The 19,031-nt window shown below is 55.2% G+C and overlaps 3 protein-coding genes across 7 annotated transcripts; 1 reads left to right on the top strand and 2 right to left on the bottom strand.

Moving 5' to 3' along the window:
- Nucleotides 1–7: 7 nt before the first annotated feature.
- Nucleotides 8–4,033, bottom strand: CCER2 (coiled-coil glutamate rich protein 2). 2 transcript variants are annotated; one of them, XM_045185610.2, is made up of 6 exons: nucleotides 2,839–4,033; nucleotides 2,411–2,512; nucleotides 2,116–2,156; nucleotides 1,879–1,992; nucleotides 957–1,465; nucleotides 8–332 (listed from the first exon to the last, which is right to left on the bottom strand). In XM_045185610.2, the coding sequence occupies exons 1-6, from the start codon at nucleotides 2,841–2,843 to the stop codon at nucleotides 243–245; spliced, it is 861 nt and encodes a 286-aa protein (XP_045041545.2). In that variant the 5' UTR covers nucleotides 2,844–4,033; the 3' UTR covers nucleotides 8–242. The 2 variants fall into 2 exon arrangements, with proteins under 2 accessions (XP_045041545.2, XP_024433187.2); XM_024577419.3 differs by having other exon boundaries at nucleotides 1,879–1,966.
- Nucleotides 4,034–4,163: 130 nt separating this feature from the next.
- Nucleotides 4,164–14,970, bottom strand: SARS2 (seryl-tRNA synthetase 2, mitochondrial). Of its 2 annotated transcripts, none has more exons than XM_053915301.1 (16): nucleotides 14,704–14,970; nucleotides 11,505–11,600; nucleotides 9,532–9,561; nucleotides 8,777–8,917; nucleotides 8,643–8,697; nucleotides 7,996–8,059; nucleotides 7,653–7,758; nucleotides 6,891–6,938; nucleotides 6,542–6,650; nucleotides 6,217–6,262; nucleotides 6,047–6,134; nucleotides 5,857–5,966; nucleotides 5,061–5,154; nucleotides 4,883–4,991; nucleotides 4,731–4,796; nucleotides 4,164–4,651 (listed from the first exon to the last, which is right to left on the bottom strand). In XM_053915301.1, the coding sequence occupies exons 1-16, from the start codon at nucleotides 14,968–14,970 to the stop codon at nucleotides 4,269–4,271; spliced, it is 1,812 nt and encodes a 603-aa protein (XP_053771276.1). In that variant the 3' UTR covers nucleotides 4,164–4,268. The 2 variants fall into 2 exon arrangements, with proteins under 2 accessions (XP_053771276.1, XP_024433403.2); XM_024577635.3 differs by having other exon boundaries at nucleotides 4,883–4,975.
- Nucleotides 14,948–18,244, top strand: MRPS12 (mitochondrial ribosomal protein S12). 3 transcript variants are annotated; one of them, XM_024577638.4, is made up of 3 exons: nucleotides 14,948–15,080; nucleotides 15,501–15,568; nucleotides 17,548–18,244. In XM_024577638.4, the coding sequence occupies exons 2-3, from the start codon at nucleotides 15,520–15,522 to the stop codon at nucleotides 17,916–17,918; spliced, it is 420 nt and encodes a 139-aa protein (XP_024433406.1). In that variant the 5' UTR covers nucleotides 14,948–15,080; nucleotides 15,501–15,519; the 3' UTR covers nucleotides 17,919–18,244. The 3 variants fall into 3 exon arrangements, with proteins under 3 accessions (XP_024433406.1, XP_045041546.1, XP_024433404.1); XM_045185611.3 differs by lacking the exon at nucleotides 14,948–15,080 and adding an exon at nucleotides 15,184–15,256; XM_024577636.4 differs by lacking the exon at nucleotides 14,948–15,080 and adding an exon at nucleotides 15,263–15,408.
- Nucleotides 18,245–19,031: the final 787 nt, after the last annotated feature.

Below are 19,031 nucleotides of genomic sequence, written 5' to 3'. Positions count from 1 at the left end.
TGCTTTATTCACTCAGAAGGTTGGGAATGGGTTTCGTGGGTGGCGGAGTGTCTCCTGGGTCGGTCTGAGCCAGCCCCTCTAGCCAGCACAGACTCGGCACCTCAGGCCTGTTTCCAAGGCACACCCTCCTCCCACTCCTGCAGGTTGGGGAGTGGAGTGGGGCACCTGGTGAGGTGGGGGCTTTGGGGGTCAACAGTCCTAAGCCACGGGGTGTGTCAGGAAGGAAGACGTGAGGTCAGGAGTCAGCCTTCCCTCCAGAGCTCCTGCCGCAGCACCTCTGCAGCCTTCTTCAGCTCCTCTCTCACGTGCTCCAGCCGCTCTGCACCCTGCTCCTGGTGGGATCAGAAATGGGGTGGTCAGCGCCCACCAGAGGCAGGTCTCCGTGGTCGCCTGTGAATGGGGGTCATGTCAGCTCACATAGTGGTCACCCTGGGCCGCAACAGTGACCACAGTGGTTGCTGTAACCCCAGAAGAGTAATATTGGCCAGTGTGACCAGTGGTGAGGCCTGTGTGACCGTCATAGCCAACAGCAGCAGACACAGGACTAGCAAAGGTGCCAGCTGGGATGCCGTAACCCATTTGGGAGGTGATGGCCATTTTGGTTACAGCCACCAATCGTGGAGACATCCTGCTTTCCGCAGTAGTGCCCATGTATAGTTCAGTGAACCAGGCACAGCAGCAGCCCATTCATGTGGCCAGTTTGGTCGTTGGGGACTAGCAATAGTGGCTAATTCAGACGCTTCCATGCATTAATGGTGGCCGTCCGGGTTGCTGGAGTTAGAGTGGAAACCATCTTGGTCAGGTAGAGGCCCTGCTTGGACATTCCTGTCTAATCCTGGTCACTGTGACCCTTTCATGGTGGGCCTCGCTGTTTATGGCCCAACACTCACTGGAAGCTGTGTGGTAGGAGCTTCACTGAAGGGTCTACCCTGCTCCCCACCGCAGCCTCTGCTCACCTCCTTCTCCGAAGCCTCTTCCTTCTCCTGCTGGGGCTCAGTGTCTGGCAGGCGGTGGTGGTGGTGCAGCAAGTCCTCATGCCTCTCTCTTCCCCTGCCCTCTGCCCCCTTCCACAGGCTGTGGCCCCCACCCAGCACCTGCATGCCCTTCTCAGCCTCAAACTGGGCCGTCTCCTCGTCACGGGCCTGTTCTGCCACCCGCTTCTGGGGGCCACCTCCATCCTCTAGCTGCTGCTTCCACAGGCCCTCAAAGGTCTCCATGGGCCCCCTCTTCTTCCCCCCCTCCTCCTCTTCATGGTCCTCCTCCTGGCGGAGCTGGCTGTGGAGCTGCTTGCGGATTGCCTGGTCCTGCACTTCAGACTTGTGGATCCTCTCCGCTGCCTCCTCTTCCTCATCCCTCACCTCCTGGCTGGACCTCATCTTCCCAGCCTCCCGCTTCTTGAAATCTTCAACCAGCAGGCCTTTGTCCTCGGTGGATACACAGCTGTAGGGTTCTGTCTCACACATCTCTGGCAGAAAGAGAAAGGATGCTCTTTGTGCAGCCAGTTGGGAAACATCTGGAGGAGTTCTGGGGCCCACCCAAAGCCCCACAGGGGGACTGCCCAGAACTGGGAGAGGAGGGCCAGGTGCTGAGGACATTGTCTGCCCCGCCCCCGGACCTCTGTAGGGGAGCCCCCAGGGTTGGCTGGGGCTGGGCTGGACATGCTGGGAGAAGAGGGGACACGAGGACTTGCCACACCATCACCTGCACCAGCCCAAAATTGAGCCCAAGCAGGAGGAGAAGGAAGAGGCATCAGAGAGGGAGGTGAGTGGAGGAGGCAAGGAAGGGTTGGGGATAAGAGGACACCCTCCAGGCAGCCCGGAACAGAAGCCCAGGTGGAGTGGGAGCTCCCAGAGGAACTGGAGCCTGGGCCCTCCTTACCTTTGTGGAGGAGAGTCGTGCAAGGGCCTCGCTGGGCCTGACCCAGGGTCAGCACTTCTGTGACCACCTCTGCCAGACAGCGGGTCAGCTGAGGGTGAAGGGTCAGAGGGGAACCTGAGGTTAGGGAAGGTGGGGGTAAGGAGAGCTGCTGCAGGGGAGATGATCCTGGAGGAAGCTGGGCAGGGATGGCCAGGGCCCCAGGGATGTGAGCCAGGACAAGGGGTCCACACTCCTTACCTCCTCCTTGGACGGCCTGGGTGCCAACGGAGCAGCGGAAGCTGTGGAGGAAGGAGGTGGGAACTGGGCTCAAGACCCCGGCACTGTCCCCATGCTGATCCAAGCGCCCAAGAGCGTCCCGGTACCCAGTCTCCGCCCCAGCCCACCTGCTAGATGCACTGTCCCCACGGGGAAACTCGACCCATGAAGTCCCTCACCCGACTCCGTGGGGTGCATTGTCCCAGCCCCCCATCACCCGAGTCCCTGCTGCCCAGACCGCCATCGAGGTGCCCCTTCCCCGGTTTCTGGCACTCACACGCCCCCAGCAGCAGCACCAGCAGCGGGGACAGTGGCAGCACCTGCAGCACCCAGCGCCCGCAGTGCAGCATTGTGAGGCTTCCCGACCAGGGCCTTGGTGCTGTGAAGACCCGGGTGGCAGCTCCTTATAACCCGCGCCCCTGGCCTCCGCAAGGAAGGAAGTGACGTCACTGCCGCCCCCTCCCCGCCCGCGGCTGGACAGCAGCTGTGGGGCGCCCGACCTGCCTGAGACCCTCAATTATTCATGGGGACCCACGCTCTGCACCAGCTCCCCTCCTGCTTTTGGCGCCTCAGCTCCAGGATGCGGGGGTGGGGGTGGGTGGGCGGGAGGCAGGTTTCCCCAGAGAAACAAGGTCTGACAAGCTTAAGCCCTCGCTGGGAGGCAGGGCTGGGTTCAAATTCAGCAGCAGCCACTTACTGACCGACCTCATGCAACTTCCTTGGCCCGTTTCCTCATCCTGAAAGTGCGCCTCATAACCTGTGTCCTGAGGATGTGGCTGGGCTCCTGACTCCCAGCTCCACAGCTGCCAACCCTGCAGTCCCGAGACAAGTGCTTCACCTCTCTGAGACCTGTTTCTTCATTTGTAAAAAATAGTGCTGGTGACGATTTCCTCTGTGGCAGAGGCTTGACGGTGCGGATTAAATGAATGAACGTGTGTATACGCTGACAGGCAGTGCTGGGTGTGGGGACTGCTCAGGTTGTAGCACCTTCAGTGCTGTAATTTTTGTTGAGCACCTACTACGTGCCCAGCCCTCGTGTTCACTGGAGGCTGCTGCAGTGAGGGCACAGACATTTGAGAAGGGGGTGGCAGACAGCACTCAAATCATCACGTTATATAAGGAGGGAGGGACGGACTGTGGTGTGTCACATGTGTGTGGTGCGTCACTGGGTGCCGGGGGTTTTAGTCTGTGGCCAGGAAGCTCAGGGTAGTCCTCTCTGAGGTGACACCTTGGCAGAGACCGGAGCGATTACAACGGAGCAACCACACAAGATCTAGGGGAAGAGCCAGGGAGGCGATGAGTGAGTGCAAAGGCTAGAGTTGGGAATGGCCACAGCATGAGAGGGGGGGAGGAAAAGAAAGGCAGGGAGCAGATCGTGTGGGACCTTGTGGCCCACGGTGACAACTCTGTCCTTTCCCGAGTGAGCTGGAACCACAGGAGGGCTCTGGGCCGGAGGGGCACGGATGTGAGGCCTGATGTCCCAGGGTCCGTCGGGGTGCGTGTGGGACAAGGAGCAGGGGGACAGCAGAGGTTGCATGACTCTCCAAATGGGAGACAGTGGTGGACAGGACTGTGGAGGGGGCGGGGACGAGAGGCAGAGGGCGGGATCTGGGAATATTTTGGAGGCGAAGCCGTCTGGGCTGCAGACAAACTGGATGTGAGTGTAAGAGGAGTCGAGGATGACCTGCAGGGCCAGGGCCAGAGGAGCTGGGAAGACGGCTCCATGTACTGCAGGGCACACCTAGGGGAAGGGCAAGTTCTGGTTTCACCATTCGTACTGCCTACTGGCCCCTGGCCCGAAGCTGGAGACCAAGGGGTGAGGGTGAAATAGGTGAGCATGGGATGCCACTGTCCTAAAGGGGAGAGACCTCAGCTGCCCTGGTGGCCCCCAAGCTACTGTCCAGGTGCCCTGGAAGTTGCTGGACACTTCCAGCAACTGCCCTTTGATGATTTAGCACTTCTGAGCAATCGCCCAGCAACCCCTGCAAGCTGGCCAGGGCCATCTCCTTTGCTCACAGATCCACAAAGGCTGTTGTTCTGACCGTTTATTGGGGACCTTCTGCTAAGCACTGAGGTGGGGAGGGGAGAAGGAAGGAAGTATGGAGGCCTCTCTCCTTCCCCCACCCCTAGAGTCTTCAGGTCCCCAGATGTCCTGCTTCCCAGTACACGTTGGGACCCCCAGTGACAACAGAGTCACTGACTGATTCTGCGGAAGCAGGGAAGAGGGAGTGGTGGAACCTGAAGTCTACAGGCCCAGGTGTGGAGCTGATGTGAGGCACACAGATGTCAGGACGGTCCCAGGACAACAGGTCCCAGGGACACAGGGTCCCCTGAGGCCCAAGAAGCAGCAACAACCCCGGTGGCTGATGAGTCCTCAGCTCAAGACAGGCTGTCTTGGGAGCCTGGGCTTCTGGCGCTGGTTGGGCCCGATGTACTTGAGAAGCACATGGGTGGGAGCCGTGATCCGATCCGTGCCGAGGTAGGGCTGGAGAGCAGGTGGCACGAGGACCGAGCCGTCCTGGGGACAGAGCAGACCTCAGGCGGCTGCTGCTGCATGAACCCTCTGCCTCCCTGGCCGCAATCCTTTGGCCCCTCACCTTTTGCTGATTGCTCTCCAGGAGGGCGATGAGCAGGCGGGGGACAGCACAGGCCGTGGCATTCACCTGGGAGAGGGCCACACTCAGACTGGGGCCTCCCGGGCCTCCCAGGGAGGGGCTGCGGCTGTGTGGGAAGTGGTGAGGGCGCTCACCGTGTGGGCAAACTGCAGCTCTCCAGCCTCCTTGTGGAACATGATGTGGAGGCGGCGGCTCTGGAAGTCCGTGCAGTTGGAAGCACTGGTGACCTGGACAAGGGTTAGGCTGAGAGGATCAGCTGTGGGGGGCAGTGTCATCCGCTTTCCCCGTGTCCCCACCGGAGCGGGGGCTTACCTCGCCAAAGCGACCCCGGCCTGGCATCCAGGCCTCAATGTCGAACTTGCGGTAGGCGGGAAGGCCCAGTTCCTGGGTGGGCATGTCCAGGACCCTGCGGCCACAGAGAAAGACAAGGCGAAGTTCAGGGTGAGGAGGAGAGAAAAAATGGAAATGATGGAAGAGAAGGTAGCCAAAAAGGTAGGCAATGGAAGTAAAAAAGAAGATAGTGGCAAAGGGGACACCTCCTTGAGGCAGGGGGCTGGTGATGGAGAAGGTGACACAGGAGGAGGGACGGGAAGGAGCTGATGGGGGAGGAGGCTGGGGAGGAGAAAGGCACCTGGTCACACCTCCTGGCTGTTCACCATGGCCAGTCCCATTGTCTGTAATAATGGCACCCCAAATTCTTGTAATGGGTCACCCAGGAAGATGTCTGCATTTCTCAGTGTCTTTTGAAAGCTACATGTGAGTGATGGCGAGAGGGGAAGTAGGCACCCGACATCCAGGGGTGTGCCCCCTTCTCACTGGGCTGTGAGGAGCTGGCAGGGACCATGCATGGGAGGCAGCACCCTAGGGATGGGGAGCAACAGGGAGGAAGGGGCCAAGGTCTCGACCCTGTGCTGCTTATGCTGTGGTTACAATCCCATAGCCCTAATGAGGACTTCAGAGGTTGATGGGCAGAGAGCCTGTATATAATGGTAATACAGGGAAAAGGGGGTAGGGGGGGAGTGGGGAGGATTTTCAAAATGAAGAAGCATCACCCCAGCATCTACCTCTTCGCCCCCCTCACCCTCCACTGCACCAGCCCCCTCCGCACCGGAAGTGCAAGCCCAGCTCTGTCAAGATCTCCATCTGCAGGGACAGAAACTCCTCCAGCAGCTGCGAGCTCTGTTCCAGCCCTGGGCCCGTCACCCCAAACATCTCCACCTGGGGCAGAGCAGGGGCACAGGAGTCAGGAGACCCTGGGCTGTTGGGATGACCCGCCCTAAAGTGCCTGCTATGCCAACCTTGGTGAAGTGGTGCACTCGATACAGCCCCCACGGCTCCTTCCCCGTGTCTGTCTCTGCCCGGTAGCAGGTACTAGAACAAACCATTCTGGGGGGGCAGGGGGGTGGGGTCAGGGAGGGGAGAGGGAATGTCACAGGTGGGGACAAGGTCTACAGGAACTGGGCATCACCTGATTGGCAGGTCCCTGAAGGCCACAGAGTGGTCCATGAAGTAGCCTGGGAGGAGACGGGGACAGAATGGGTCAGCCAGGGCCACCTTCCACCAATAGGCAACTTCTGAGAGGATCAGAAAAGCTGTCCCCTCTGGCAGATGCAACCTCCTGTCGGGGCGCAGTCGACGACCTGACAACTGCATCTGTCGGCCCTGGGGTTGCTGAGGTGTCCTGGGCAGGCAGCTTCCCGCTCAGGATGCTCCAAGTTGTTCCCCCACAATCCCTCCTGCTCTGAGGACACTGGAGGTGGACTCACCGCCCCTTGCCCCAGGCAGACGCTCACCTGCAAGCCCCACCTCTGCTGTCCCCGCCAGGTTGAGGTCTTCAAAGCGGGAGGGGTCAATGTTGTAAATCTGGGATGGGTTGGCATTTGGGGTCATCCCGCAGCCTTCCTGAGGAGGAGGCCAAGCCACAGAGGTCAGGGGCAGGTAACCATGGCATCCTCCATTTTGGCGGACACAACCCCTACTTGTCCACTAGAAGCATCTGGAATCACCCTGACCTCCCAGTTCCGTCCTAACCCCTCGAGCCCCGGGACTCTTTCCTCAGGGGACAGACTGGTCTCCCTGCCCGGGGCCCCCAGAATGGGGCCTGACACACAGCTTGGCATAGAGAACAGAGTCCTCACTCACAAACACAGCTCCTCGGAGAAGGTCTGGTACCGTCATGGGGGTGAAGCCCTGTGTGGGGAAGGGAAGGGGTGAGAGGCACAGGCAGGACCCCTGCCAGACCCCAAGCTCAGGCCAGAAGAAGGGACACTGCAGATGGGCCAACAGTGTGCCCTGTCACTCCACAGTCCACTCCATTCCAGAGGAAATTGAGGAAGGCCCAAGCAGTGCGCTTGGATCTGGGCCTGGGCCCTGGGGTCCGTCACCAGGACCCTCTTCTGGTGCTTCACGGCTTCCACACTCAAATCATACCACATGGGGCAGCCAGAAGTATAGTTTGGTCATGTTTGTCGCCTGCTTAAATAAAGCCTCCTGGGGCTCCCCAGGTAATGTCTGAGGCCCTCACCACGGCCAATGCCCCACACGTTCGGTGCCTGATGGCCCTCCAGTTTCAGAGCACACCGTTTCCCCAACACGCCTTTTACGTGGCAGGTAGGCAGTGAGTGCAGTGGTTACAAGTAAGGCTCTGACTTGTGACTACACCCAAGCCTTAAGGCCTTGGGCTACTCACTCTCCTTTCTAGGCCTCAATTTCTCCATCTCTACAGTGGGAGCAATACTAGCACCCACCTCATAAAGTTGCCATAAAAATGAAATGTGTCAACGACACATATAAAGTTCTGAAAACAATGACTGGAGCAGAGGTCACGCCCTCCTCGACGCTGAGCCCTCTGAGCTCAGCTTCAATGCCACCCCCTCCAGGTAGCCCTCCTGTCCTTGCCCATACCCGGCAGATGAGTTTGTTGAGTGTGAAGTTGACCAGGCCGTGTTGCAGGAGGGCTCCAGCCCCGCGCAGGTAATAGGAGCGGTGGCCGGACACGTGGGATAGGCGCCTGGGAGACAGATGGGCACACCAGTAGGGGCATGTGGGTTCAGGCTGCGGGGGAAGAGGGGACCCACGCTCCCTGGGGCAGAGGCCCAGCTGCCAAACGGGAGACCGGGCATTAAACATTCACGCAGGGTGTGGCCTTGGTGGTTTAACACCCCATGCTGGGCAGGGGGAGGCAGAGCCGGCAGCCAGCTGCTGGGGTGGGGCGGGCTGGGCAGAAGGGGCTGGGAGGGGGGCTCACTTCTGACGGATGATGTCGAGTTTCTCGGCAATTTCCAGGTGGCCCCGGGGTTGGAAGGAGAAAGCTGGATGTGGATGAAAAGCAATGGGGTGAGAGAGGGTGGGGGGCTGGGGCAGAAAAAAAGAAGATTAGAGAGACAGCAGGAAGGAAATGCAGTAAGACAGAGGGAGAGAAAAGGAGAGAGGAAAACAGATCTGGAAAAGGGACAGAGAGAGGAAGAAATTGAAGAGAGAAAGACGCAGAGTGAACAAAGAAAGAGATGGAGGCAGAGATGGAAGCTGGAAAGAGATGGAGGCAGAGGCAGAAAAGGAGAGGAAGGGAGACAGGGAAGGAGAAGGGAACACTGGGTGGAAAGGAGAGAGAATCAGAGAGAGAGGGAGACACACGGAGAGCCAGGGAGGAAAAGCACATGAAAGAAGGGGCCCATGACAGAGCCAGCCAGCCAGACGCTTGGGCACACACAGAGACAGCAGGGTGAGGGGGCCCGGTGGGGTTAGGGGAGAGAGAATGAAAACAGAACCAGAGCTGGCGAGGCAGCGAGCTGGAGCCACCTTCCGCAGTACCTGGGCTCTACAGGCGCCAGTGCAGTCCCAGACCCGAGCAGCCCTGCCCCCCACCTAGGGTCCCTAGTTCTGCGTGTGGCCCACCTGGTTTGTCTCCAACCACATGCAGCACTCGGGCCCGGCTCTCGTCCCCGACGGGCTGCAGGGAGACAGAGGGCATCACCAGGAAGGTGACACTAGGCAAGCCCCTGGCCGCCTGTGCCCAGCGCCGGGCTTACCACGTCTGGGTGGGTCTGGTTGGGCAGCCTCAGTGCCTGCAAGTAGAACTGCTCCTCAAGCAGGGCCTTCTTGGGGTACAGGAGCATGAGCTGCTTCCGGATCTCCCGACCATGTGCCCGTAGACTCTGATATTGGGGGTCCTGGGGGCAGGGCGAGCAGGGTCAGCCCAGGACAGGGTGGGGGAGTCCCTCAGCCAGCCTGACCAGGATCCTGGCTGGCAGATCCTGTGGCAGACATTTGTTGCCTCCTCTTTTGGCCCAATATCCTTAATTTCCTTTAGGAAACCTCCCATCTCCCCTCCCCTTCACATGGCACTTCCATGGGGACATGACTCAGGCCCGGATTACCGGAACATTCCATGGCCTTGGCCACAGTGATTGGCTCAAAGATAGGCACATGACACAAGCCAAACTCATGCGCATGGGCCCCAGGACTATGGCTGGAGCCACCAGGGAAGCAGTTCTTTCTGCGCCCGACTGCCACCTTCCACCAAAGGGAGAATGCTGGTCTGGGAATAAGGGGGAAGCAGAACCAAGTATGAAGCCAGGACCTGGATCCAGCTGCACCTGAAACTCACATTTTAGTTTCATGAATCAATAGTGCCTGGCTTTCTTTTTTCCTTAATCCTGTTTGAGTTGCCGCGTACAACGGAGGAACTATGACCGTCACTGTCACACACACTGGGGGAATCATGACTCATATGATACCTGCTGCCCAGCTCCCACCAAGGACAGGACAGCACCTCCCCTGGTACCTGCTGCGCTTGATCATTGTCCTGGTTCACCTGGTAGAAGACAGAGAGACGGGGTGATTAGGTTGATGAAGTTGGAGGCGGGGAGGAGAGAGGGTGAAAGGTCAAACAGGACCCAGGGATCTGAATTCCTTGCTTTGCCAATGCCTGGCTGAGTCCCTGGCCTGTGCCTCAGTTTCTGTCAGCAAAGCTGGGAGGAGGCAAAATAACATAAGAGCAATCACCACTGCACCCGTTCATTGAGTGCTGCCTCACGCCTGGCTCCACACAGAGGGCCCTCGCATGATCCTGTTTCTTCATAGCGTACTCCACGAGGTTGGCACCAACGTGACCTCGTTTTGTAGATGAGAACACTGAGGCTCGGAAAGGCAGTCTGTGAGTGTGTATTTAGAGGCCTGCAACCAAGGGCCTTTGACACTCCGAGCCTCTGTGAAGCTGAGCAGCAGAGGGAATCAGACAGACCTGGTGTGCATGCTGGGGCTGACCAGCTGTGTGCCCTGGGCAACTCTGTTCCCCACTCTGAGCCTTGGTATCCCCACTGTGAAACAGGATGATAACAGCCCCCCAGCAGGCTAGTGTGCGGCTTCCCTGAGAAGATGTGCTGGCACTCACTGACCATTCACTGAGATCCACTGTGTGTGTGTTTGTTTTTTAATCCTCACCTGAGAACATTTTTTCATTGCTTGTAGAGAGAGAGGGAGGGAGGAAAGGAGAGAAACATCCACGTGAGAAGAAACATCAATCGGTTGCTTACTGTACACTCCTGGACCAGGATCGAACTGGCAACCTAGATATGTGCCCTGACCAGGAATCAATCCCGCAAACTTTTGGTGCATCAGACAAAACTCCAACCAACCAAGCCACTCGGCCAGGGCTCAACTGTGTTATTTTCGTTGTCTGCCCCCTGTGCTGCATGTGGCCCAGGGCACACCGGCAGCAGGTCCCTGGGAGATGTAATCAGTGTTGCGAGAGGCCTCCAGCAGAGTGGTGAAAAGCAGCCCTGATGCCGGGATGCAAATCCTGCCTCTCCCACTTCCTGGCTCTGAGTCTCAGGCATGTTTTAACCTCTTGGGGCCTCAGCTTGAATTGGGTTTGCACTGTAACCACCTCAGAGTTGTGAGAATCAAGAGTAAGGAAAGCACCTAGAACAGTGCCTGGCACACAGTGATTGGTACATAAACGACTGCTATTATTTTTGTGACTATTTTTCAGTCCTCCATGGTAGACACTGTTGGCTGACTATTCCAAACTCACCTGCCCTCCTTCCTCCTTTCCCGTAGGCCCTGGACTCATTTTGCCCGCCTAGGCAGCCTGGAGTTCAGGAATGTGGGCGCAGCTGAGGTTGCCTCTTGCTGCTGACGGGTGTAGGGGTGGGGTCTGGGCCTATGAGAATGAGGGCACTCTGCTGGAGGCTTCGGGGAAGGTCTCCCTGCTCTTGAAAAAGGCACTTAAGCCGAGAAGTGCCATTTCTGCCTCTGGCAGAGTCACTAGAAGAGACACTGTACTACAGCAGCCATCTTGGAACTGTGAGAGGGGAAACTGAGTTCAAATCACCACAGTGAAGTCACAGGTAGAGACAGGGAACGAAATTGGGTTGGGGATGCCGGAGGAGCTGCTAATTTATCAACCCCAGTATCCTGGACAGTCTGTTATGTGAGATAATCAATGTCCACATCCTCCTTCAAGTTCCTTCAATTTGGGTTTCTCCTTACAGCAGCCAGAGGTGCCCTGGCCGGGTGGTTCAGTTGGTTGGAGCGTCATCCCATACACCCAAGGGTTTCGGGTTTGATCCCTGTTAGGGCGCATACGGGAGGCAACCTACTGATGTTTCTCACATCCATGTTTCTCTCTCCCCTCCTATTTACTCTTTCTTTAAAATCAGTAACATATCTTTGGATGAGGATAAAAAAAAAAAAGAAAAAGCAGCCAGAGGCATCCTGGCACCACCCCCACCCCCCTGGGACTCCCATGCTCACCAGCAGGGCCCGCACTGCCTCAGCCACGGCCCCCTTCTCAACCTCGAGGCTCTGGATCTGCTCCTGCAGCTGCCTCAGCTCCTGCCATGTCGAGATCTGGGGATGGACACAGCAGGGAAAGGTGTGAAGTGGTCACCATCCTTTGCCCCTTCTGGCTGGAGCCTCACCCCTGGCCACCAGGATCAGCGGTGGGGTGAGGCAGAGACCTTCACTGTTCACGGTAGCCATTCTTCCCTGCTTCTCTTCAGTACTAGGACTTCCCGATGTTTCTTTTTCAGTCCTTTTGGACCAGATTTTGGACTTTAAGGATAGCCGAACATGACAACATCCTAAGGGACACAGAGCAAGAAGATAAAAGGGTCTGGGCACTGAGGGACGTGGAATTGAGGCCCCTGCCAGCACTCAACTCTTGACTCCCACGTCAGAGCAACAGAGCCTCTATCCTACGGGCTGCCACAGCCACTCACCCTGTACCCTCCAACATGGGTCAGGAGGGGTGAGGGAGGCCAGCACCCCACCTACCATTTCCTGGGTACACATATTGCCGTGGAGGCCCTCTGGGAGCCCAGGTCCCTGGGCAAACCCCTTGGTCCTCTCTGGTTGCAGTTACCCTTTGACAAAATGGTACAGACACTGTCTTACTGCCCCGGGCTGGGAATCTGAAGGGGAAAGCAGACCCCGGTGGGGGGCGGGGGGAGCTGCTACTCACTTGGCGGCTCCTCCTGGATGATCCCTGGACACTTCATGCTCACCATGTGCAAAGTGACTCTAAGAAAAGCATTTCCCTCAAATCTGCTCCTCCTCCTTTGGGACAGCCCCACCAACTCCTGTCCCCCACCCCAAAGCCCTGGGCCTCCTTCTGTATGCCACCCCAGCCTTAAGGCCAGGTACATGGCCCGTCCTTTCTGCCTGTGAATATCCACCCAGTCCGTCCTCCCGCCCAGCCTTCAGGCTCAGTCCCTCCAATATGGCCAGAGTTCTTCCACAATGCCTCTCTTGCCTGTGAGCACCCACACACAGCTCCACAGTCTCCAGGAGCAAATCACACGCCCTGCTATTACCTGCAAAGCCACGTGCCACACCCCTCTTCACACTTCATGCACCCAAAAAGTGTTTTTTAAGCTTTGATCCATTACGGGGTATAGCATTAATTTAGGATCTCTAAATCTGCACTTTAAAACACTGTGGTAAATGTACATCAAATTTACCAATTTTGTCATTTTTAAGCGTACAGTTCAGTGGCACAAAGTACATTCACACTGTTGTGCTGTCATAACCCCTATCCATCTACAGAACTTTTTCATCTTCCCCACCTGAAACTGTGTACCCTTAAACACTAACTTCCATCCTCCCCTCCCCCAGCCCCTGGCAACCACCATTCTTCCGTCTCTATGAAACTGACTATCCTAAGCGGAGTCATATGGTATGTCTTTTTATAAGTGGATGTTTTCACTTAGCACAAGGGCCTCAAGGTTCATCCATGATATAGCATATGGCAGGACTTCCTTTTTAAGGCTCAGTATTCTGTTTTGTGTGTATGTGTGTCCCATTTTGCTTACCCATTCGTCTGTCAATGGACACTGAGGTTATTTCCACGTATTTGCTATTGCGAATAATGCTGCCATGAACATCAGTGTACAAATATCTGTTCAAGTACCTGCTTTCAGGTCTTTGGGGCATATACCCAGAAGTGGAATTGCTGGGTCATACGGTGACTCTATGTTTAATTTTTGGAGGAACTGCCAGACTGTTTTCCCACAGTGGATGTAACATTTTCCATTCCCAACAATGCAGAGGGCTCCAATTTCTCTACACCCTTGCCCAAACTTGTTACTTCCTACTTTCTTGATAATAGCCATCCTAAAGGGTGTCTAAGCTGGCACTTTAAAAATTAAATACAATAAAACATAAGAATACATCACACATAGTAAGAGCAAGAACTGTCAGTCAAACTTTGGCTTCATCTTTGGGTGTATGTCCTAGATCAGGATGTGCCACGTTTCTTACTCTCGGCCACAGAGTTTGGAAGACCCTAGGAGGGGCTGTGACACTCTAAATTACCTGCCTGTATGCTTTAGTGCTAGTGCTGGTCCCTCCACTTGGGACACTCTTCTCCTCTGTTCCCCTGGCTAACCTCACTCATTCCACAAATGTTTGCCTAATGCCACTTCCTCTGAGAAGCCCTCCCAGTACTGTGTCCTTTACTCTGTCATCACAGAAATTTACCAAAGATTAATTTTATGCTTTTAATTGTATGTTAAATATCTCTCTTTCACTAGACTGTGAACTCAGATTGCCCTGCTCACAAGTAAGCAGAGTGGAGTAGTCAAGAATGGCTTCTGGAGCCAAACAGCATTGTTCAAATTCCCACCTGTTACAAGCATCATATCATGATTTTGGGTAAGTTAATGATCTTTTCTGAGACTTAGCTTCTCCTCTGATAAAATGGGGGGAAGGAATGGCACCTACTTCCCAGTGTTCTTGCAAAACTTAAATGAGATTCAAATGAGATTCACAAAACACTTAGAACAGGAGCGTAGGCAAGTCCAAGAGAGGGCTGCAAGGATTTGGGGTCCCCACCATTCTCAGCACCTCCGCGGTACCTAGAAGTATGGTGATCCTGGTTCCAGTTCCCCAAAAGATAGCATTAGATAAGTGCTGAGTATTTTATTATTATTCAACACCTATTCTCAACACCAGGGACATAGAGAGGTGCTCCCTACATATCGGTTCATTCACTGAATAACCCTATTTAACTGCCTGCTATGCGTGGGGCAGATGCAGGACCTCTCACTTTCCAAAGGCAAGAACCACTCCCACTCTCTCACCCCGTCAGATTCACACCCCGGTTTCCCCCCTACCCCGCCTTTGCATTTGGTCCTCGGATAAGCCTGGCATGAAGTCGAAGCACAGGGGGACATTAGCACAAAGTTCCTAGCGCAGAGTAGATACCCAGCCGCTTTATGGAACAGGCACATAATAGGTAGTTTAGAGAACAGGGACTTTGCACTCCGTGCACAACTGGCACATTCGTGAGGTCCAAGCACAATACTGGTTACACTTGTGAGGGAACTAAAATTCCTGCAGCAAGACCGCTCCCAGCTGGAGAGTGTCTCGCACGCCCATTTTTCCGAAAAGCGAACAGCCAATAGTCAAAGCGCTCCGGCCCAAGACAGCTGGCCCACACAAGCGCACTCACGATCGCCTGCAGGTCTTCCGTCCGCAGCTCCCCCTTGCGGTGCTCCAGGGTGCGTGCGGCTTCTTCCGGGCATGCGCACAGCCGCTCCATGTCCAGCTGAGGGAGTGCACTGTAGCCATCGCGCGCGTGCTCGTACAGGAGGTTCCGGCCTCGTCTCTCGGTTGTGAAACTTCTCCTTGGGCTCTGGTTGCAGACACAACCTTTCCGGGGCCGGATCCCTCGGCAGGCCACCAAAGGCCACAAACGCCGTGCTGTGGACGCAGCCATCTTGGCAGGAGAACTAGCAGACAAACGCCCTTCGTGCCGTCCACTCCGCGTTTAGACCAATTGCAAAGCAGTCATCCTGCTCGGAATGAGCCACTCAAACCCTGGAATAGGTGAGCCCCTCCCATATCTGAGAAAAGTTTACCTAGATTGACTCTGTCGTAGCCCAATAGCTGTCTGTGCTACGCCCTTCGTCATACGTGAGAGCCAGAGCCAGCCAATCCCTTCCGGGCTAACCCCCCGGAAGCGGCAGGAAGCCGGATTCAGCGTGTCCGCAGGCCTTGCTGGGGTCGGTGAGGTCGAAGGGATTCTGGGCTATCTGTGAACCTTTCCGGTTCTCTCAGTTTCCCTTTACTTTAGTATGCAGGCGGGGCGGTTGGGTCCCCAAGAGCCTTCCCCGGAGAAAGGCGTCACAGGACATTCCTTAAATTTAACCAGAAGGTCCTGAGAGCGGGAAGGGGAGGATTTGGATTCTTGCTTAACTACGGCCACTTCCCCCTACTCCTTTCTGACTCTGTTATCCACTAATACAGGAACGCTGCAGGCGGCGGGATGTCCTGGTCCCACCTTCTCCGTAAGCTCAACACGTCCCTAAGTTATGGTAAGTGGGAACCTTGGGCTGCAGAGACGAGGCTGGGTGAGGGTTATCTCCTCTGGGACTTGAGTGCCTCTGCTGCAAACCCGAGGGAATCAGGGTTTTAAATCAAGGATGGTTGCACGGTAGGTTTTGGCGGAGCTCGGGGTGAAAAAGCCAGGTGTGAGAAGTGGTTGCGTTGAGGGCTACGTTGCATCGGGTGAGTACCAGGAGTTTGGTTCAATTACTTATTTCTTTAGTAACTGCTGTACTTACTAAATACCACTGTGGTAGAGACATCCAAACAAGGCGTTTAACCCATTCATTCAGCTGATATTTTTCAAGAGCCTTGTATGTGCCAGTCACTGAGTGGGACGCTTTGTTTATGAACTTATTCCTTCTACAAACGTTAAAATACTTCTCATGGGCCATGCCCTTTGTGAGGTATTTCATTCACTTATTTACTATGCAAACCTTTATTAAGCACTTTCTGTTTGCCACTCACCAAGAATCACAAGGCCGAGCACGATAGGCCTGCACTCTGCCTGGGGAATCTGGGTTAGCTTAACATGCAGGTTTCCTGGTAGCCTCTTACGCATGGTGCTCAGGAGGGAGACTTGATTATGGAGGACACTGAGACACTGAAAGGTGAAGAGTCTTGCTGAAGGGCATACCACTAGGAAGAGACTTTTTAGGAATGTCCCATCCCCGTTTTGGATTCTGCTGTAAGAGACAAAGATGTGGAAATGGACAGTGGGGCCAGGAACTCCCCTGTACATAGAGGGGACTTTGGGTATGAAAGGGTAACCAGCCCTGGCTGGTGTGGCTTAGTGGGTTGAGCGCCGATCTGCAAACCAAAAGGTTGCAGGTTCGATTCCCAGTCAGGGCACATACCTGGGTGTGGCCCAGGTTCCCCAGTTGGGTACTGCAATCAGTCAGTGTATTTCTCACACATTGATGTTTCTTTCCCTCTCTCTCTCCCTCCCTTCCCTTGTCTCTAAAAGTAAATAAATAAAATCTTTAAAAAAAAAAGAAAAGAAAGGGCATCCATGCCAGTGATGGAGGAAAGGATGGGCCTCAGATTGGACCGGGAACTCTTAAGAGGGCATGATCCAGGGCTGTCTCGGTCACCACTGTGTCTCCATTATTGGGGCCGAGACACAACACAGTAGGTGCACAATGAATGCTGGAGAGAATCCAGCTATCTTTGAGTCTTTTTGCATCCTACATTCTATCCATGAGCCAATCCTGTGGGTCTGGTTTGGAAATTTATTCCCTCCCCCACATGCCTTTCCTCTTCCTCCAGTGCAGCCACACTGCTGTCCTTTCTGTTGGTGTGTTTGGGGACACAGGCTGCAGCTGGGTGAACGAGGGGATGAGTGGGGAGATGAGGTTAAGGAAGTACCGGGGGCAGACCGTGTGGGACCTTGTGGGAGGACTTTGATTCTTACCCTGAGTGAGATGGCCCCACAGGAGGATGTGAGAAGGGCAAGGATGTGATCTGACCCAGGTGTGATGGGGTCCCTCTGGCTGCGTGCCGGAGCAGATAGTAGGAGTGGGAAGACCCAGGAAGACAAGGACACAGAAGAGGAGGGTGGACAGGACCCTAGTGGATGCAGTGGAGGAGGGAAGGGGTCTGTTTGAAAGTTCAGCTGACAGGGTTGCTGTGGGGACGGCAGAGTTACTGTAGGTGTGATGCACAGAACGGTAGGCAAACATTGTGAGCCTGTTTGCTTTTATTATTTTTAAACATTAAAATTAATACTTCCCTTGCAGAATGAAATGAGTTAATTCATGTAAAATGCTGAAAATAGAACCTTACACATGGTGGTTGCTCAATAAACATTAGATGTTATTACTGTTATCTATGAGTACCCCAAGATATAAATGGGGATCTTATAAAGTGCTTGGAACGGTGCCTAGAACACTGAAATTGAATAGCTAATACTGTTATCTGTTCACTGGGATAATAACCCCCCTCTGCCCTCCCGGTTGTGTCTCTCCAGGTATAGCCCTGGTCCCCCATCTCTGGGCCACTCGCCCCATGGCCACCCTGAACCAGATGCACCGCCGGGGCCCTGCAAAGTGGCCACCTACAAAACCGGGTCCGACAGAAGGCCGTCCGCAGCTGAAGGGTGTAGTTCTGCGCACATTCACTCGTAAACCCAAAAAGCCCAACTCGGCCAACCGCAAGTGCTGCCGTGTGCGCCTTAGCATAGGCCGAGAGGCAGTCTGCTTCATCCCGGGAGAGGGCCACACCCTGCAGGAGCATCACGTCGTGCTTGTGCAGGGCGGCCGTACCCAAGACCTGCCCGGCGTCAAGCTCAAGGTTGTGCGTGGCAAGTATGACTGTGGCCATGTGCAGAAGAAGAAGTGACCGCCAGGCGCATGGTGTACTGGGATTCATGCAGAACAAGAACCTTTGTCTCTGGGTTCCTACAATATCTTTGGGAAGCTAGGCCAGCTCTAGAAGCAGCCTGTCCTGGTTCACATCCTTGCTTTGCCTTTTCCATCAGGACCACCAATAATAGCCCATGGAGGTCCTGGGTGTGAATTAGAAAAAGGTGCCCCTCTGCCAACACCCTTGGTGTCCATGTGTAGAGTATCGGTCAGAAGGCTGTGCCTGCTGGGCCAGTACACTGTGCTGCCACCTCACGGGAAGGGCTTGCAATAAATACACAGACCCTGTGGTTGTGATGTGTACCACTTGGCCACCGTTCATCCTGTCTGTGGTCTTGGCAGCTGACGTGCCCTCTGGGCCTCTGCTTCGTCCTCTACCCACAGCATCCCCTTTGCTGGGTTTGGTGGATAGTAGATGCACTGTGAACACAGCACATGCTGTTAGGGACTCTGTTTTAAGTTTTGGCGCCTGGTGGTAGAACTGAGACCCAGTTCCCCTTCCTGCTAGCCCTGGGGCCTGGGCAAGGAAAGCCCCACCCCCATGCTTCCTCCTGAAAACGGGCAGTAATTGTAATGGTGGCAATGAAGGGGCACTGAGAAAGGATTCAATGGTGGTTGCTGCTGCCTACATGGGAGCTTCTCTTCTGTGTTATTCTCAGAATCCTGGGTTCAAATCCTGCCTCTGCCTCCTAGTTGTTCTGTGACTTTGGGTTTATTTGTTACCCCCCTCTGGTCCTGTTTGACCCCTCAGAAAATGGTCCTGAAAGTAATGCTGCCCTTACTTGATCTTATGCTTGGCCATGTTAGATTTTAAGATTAGATGTTCTTATATCCTTTTTAAAAAGGTTTTATTTATTTATGTTTTGAAGGGAAGGGAGTGAGAAAGAGAGGGAGAGAACAATGTGAGAGAGAAACATTGATTGGTAGCCTCATATGCATCCTGACAGAACCAAAACTGCAACCCAGGTGTGTGCCCTGACCCGGAATTGAACTGGCGGTCTTTCGCTTTGCAGAGCCAGCCGAGCCACACGGGTCAGAGTTCTTAATATCCTTGGGCTCTGGAGCCCAACTCAGGTGCAAGTCCTGCGCC

The sequence above is a fragment of the Desmodus rotundus genome, chromosome 12 (genome assembly GCF_022682495.2).
Source record: "Desmodus rotundus isolate HL8 chromosome 12, HLdesRot8A.1, whole genome shotgun sequence".
Lineage (NCBI taxonomy): Eukaryota > Metazoa > Chordata > Mammalia > Chiroptera > Phyllostomidae > Desmodus > Desmodus rotundus.
Note: the sequence above shows the minus strand (reverse complement) of the source record. Positions and strands in the feature narration are given on the sequence as shown.

Bases quoted from the DNA above. Each gene is read 5' to 3' on its own strand.
- CCER2 (XM_045185610.2), bottom strand. The intron at 2,157-2,410 runs GTGAGTGCCAGA...CTTCCTCCACAG, and splicing joins GGTGCTGCTGCTGGGGGCGT to CTTCCGCTGCTCCGTTGGCA. The intron at 333-956 runs GTGAGCAGAGGC...TGATCCCACCAG, and splicing joins AAGAGGCTTCGGAGAAGGAG to GAGCAGGGTGCAGAGCGGCT.
- SARS2 (XM_053915301.1), bottom strand. From the start codon at position 14,970: ATGGCTGCGTCCACAGCACGGCGTTTGTGGCCTTTGGTGGCCTGCCGA. The intron at 9,562-11,504 runs GTGAGCATGGGA...GTCTTCTACCAG, and splicing joins AGGCAGTGCGGGCCCTGCTG to GTGAACCAGGACAATGATCA. The intron at 4,797-4,882 runs GTGAGCGCCCTC...GCCCTCTCCCAG, and splicing joins AGCTGCAGTTTGCCCACACG to GTGAATGCCACGGCCTGTGC.
- MRPS12 (XM_024577636.4), top strand. From the start codon at position 15,329: ATGCAGGCGGGGCGGTTGGGTCCCCAAGAGCCTTCCCCGGAGAAAGGC. The intron at 15,409-15,500 runs GTCCTGAGAGCG...CCACTAATACAG, and splicing joins TCCTTAAATTTAACCAGAAG to GAACGCTGCAGGCGGCGGGA. The intron at 15,569-17,547 runs GTAAGTGGGAAC...GTGTCTCTCCAG, and splicing joins CAACACGTCCCTAAGTTATG to GTATAGCCCTGGTCCCCCAT.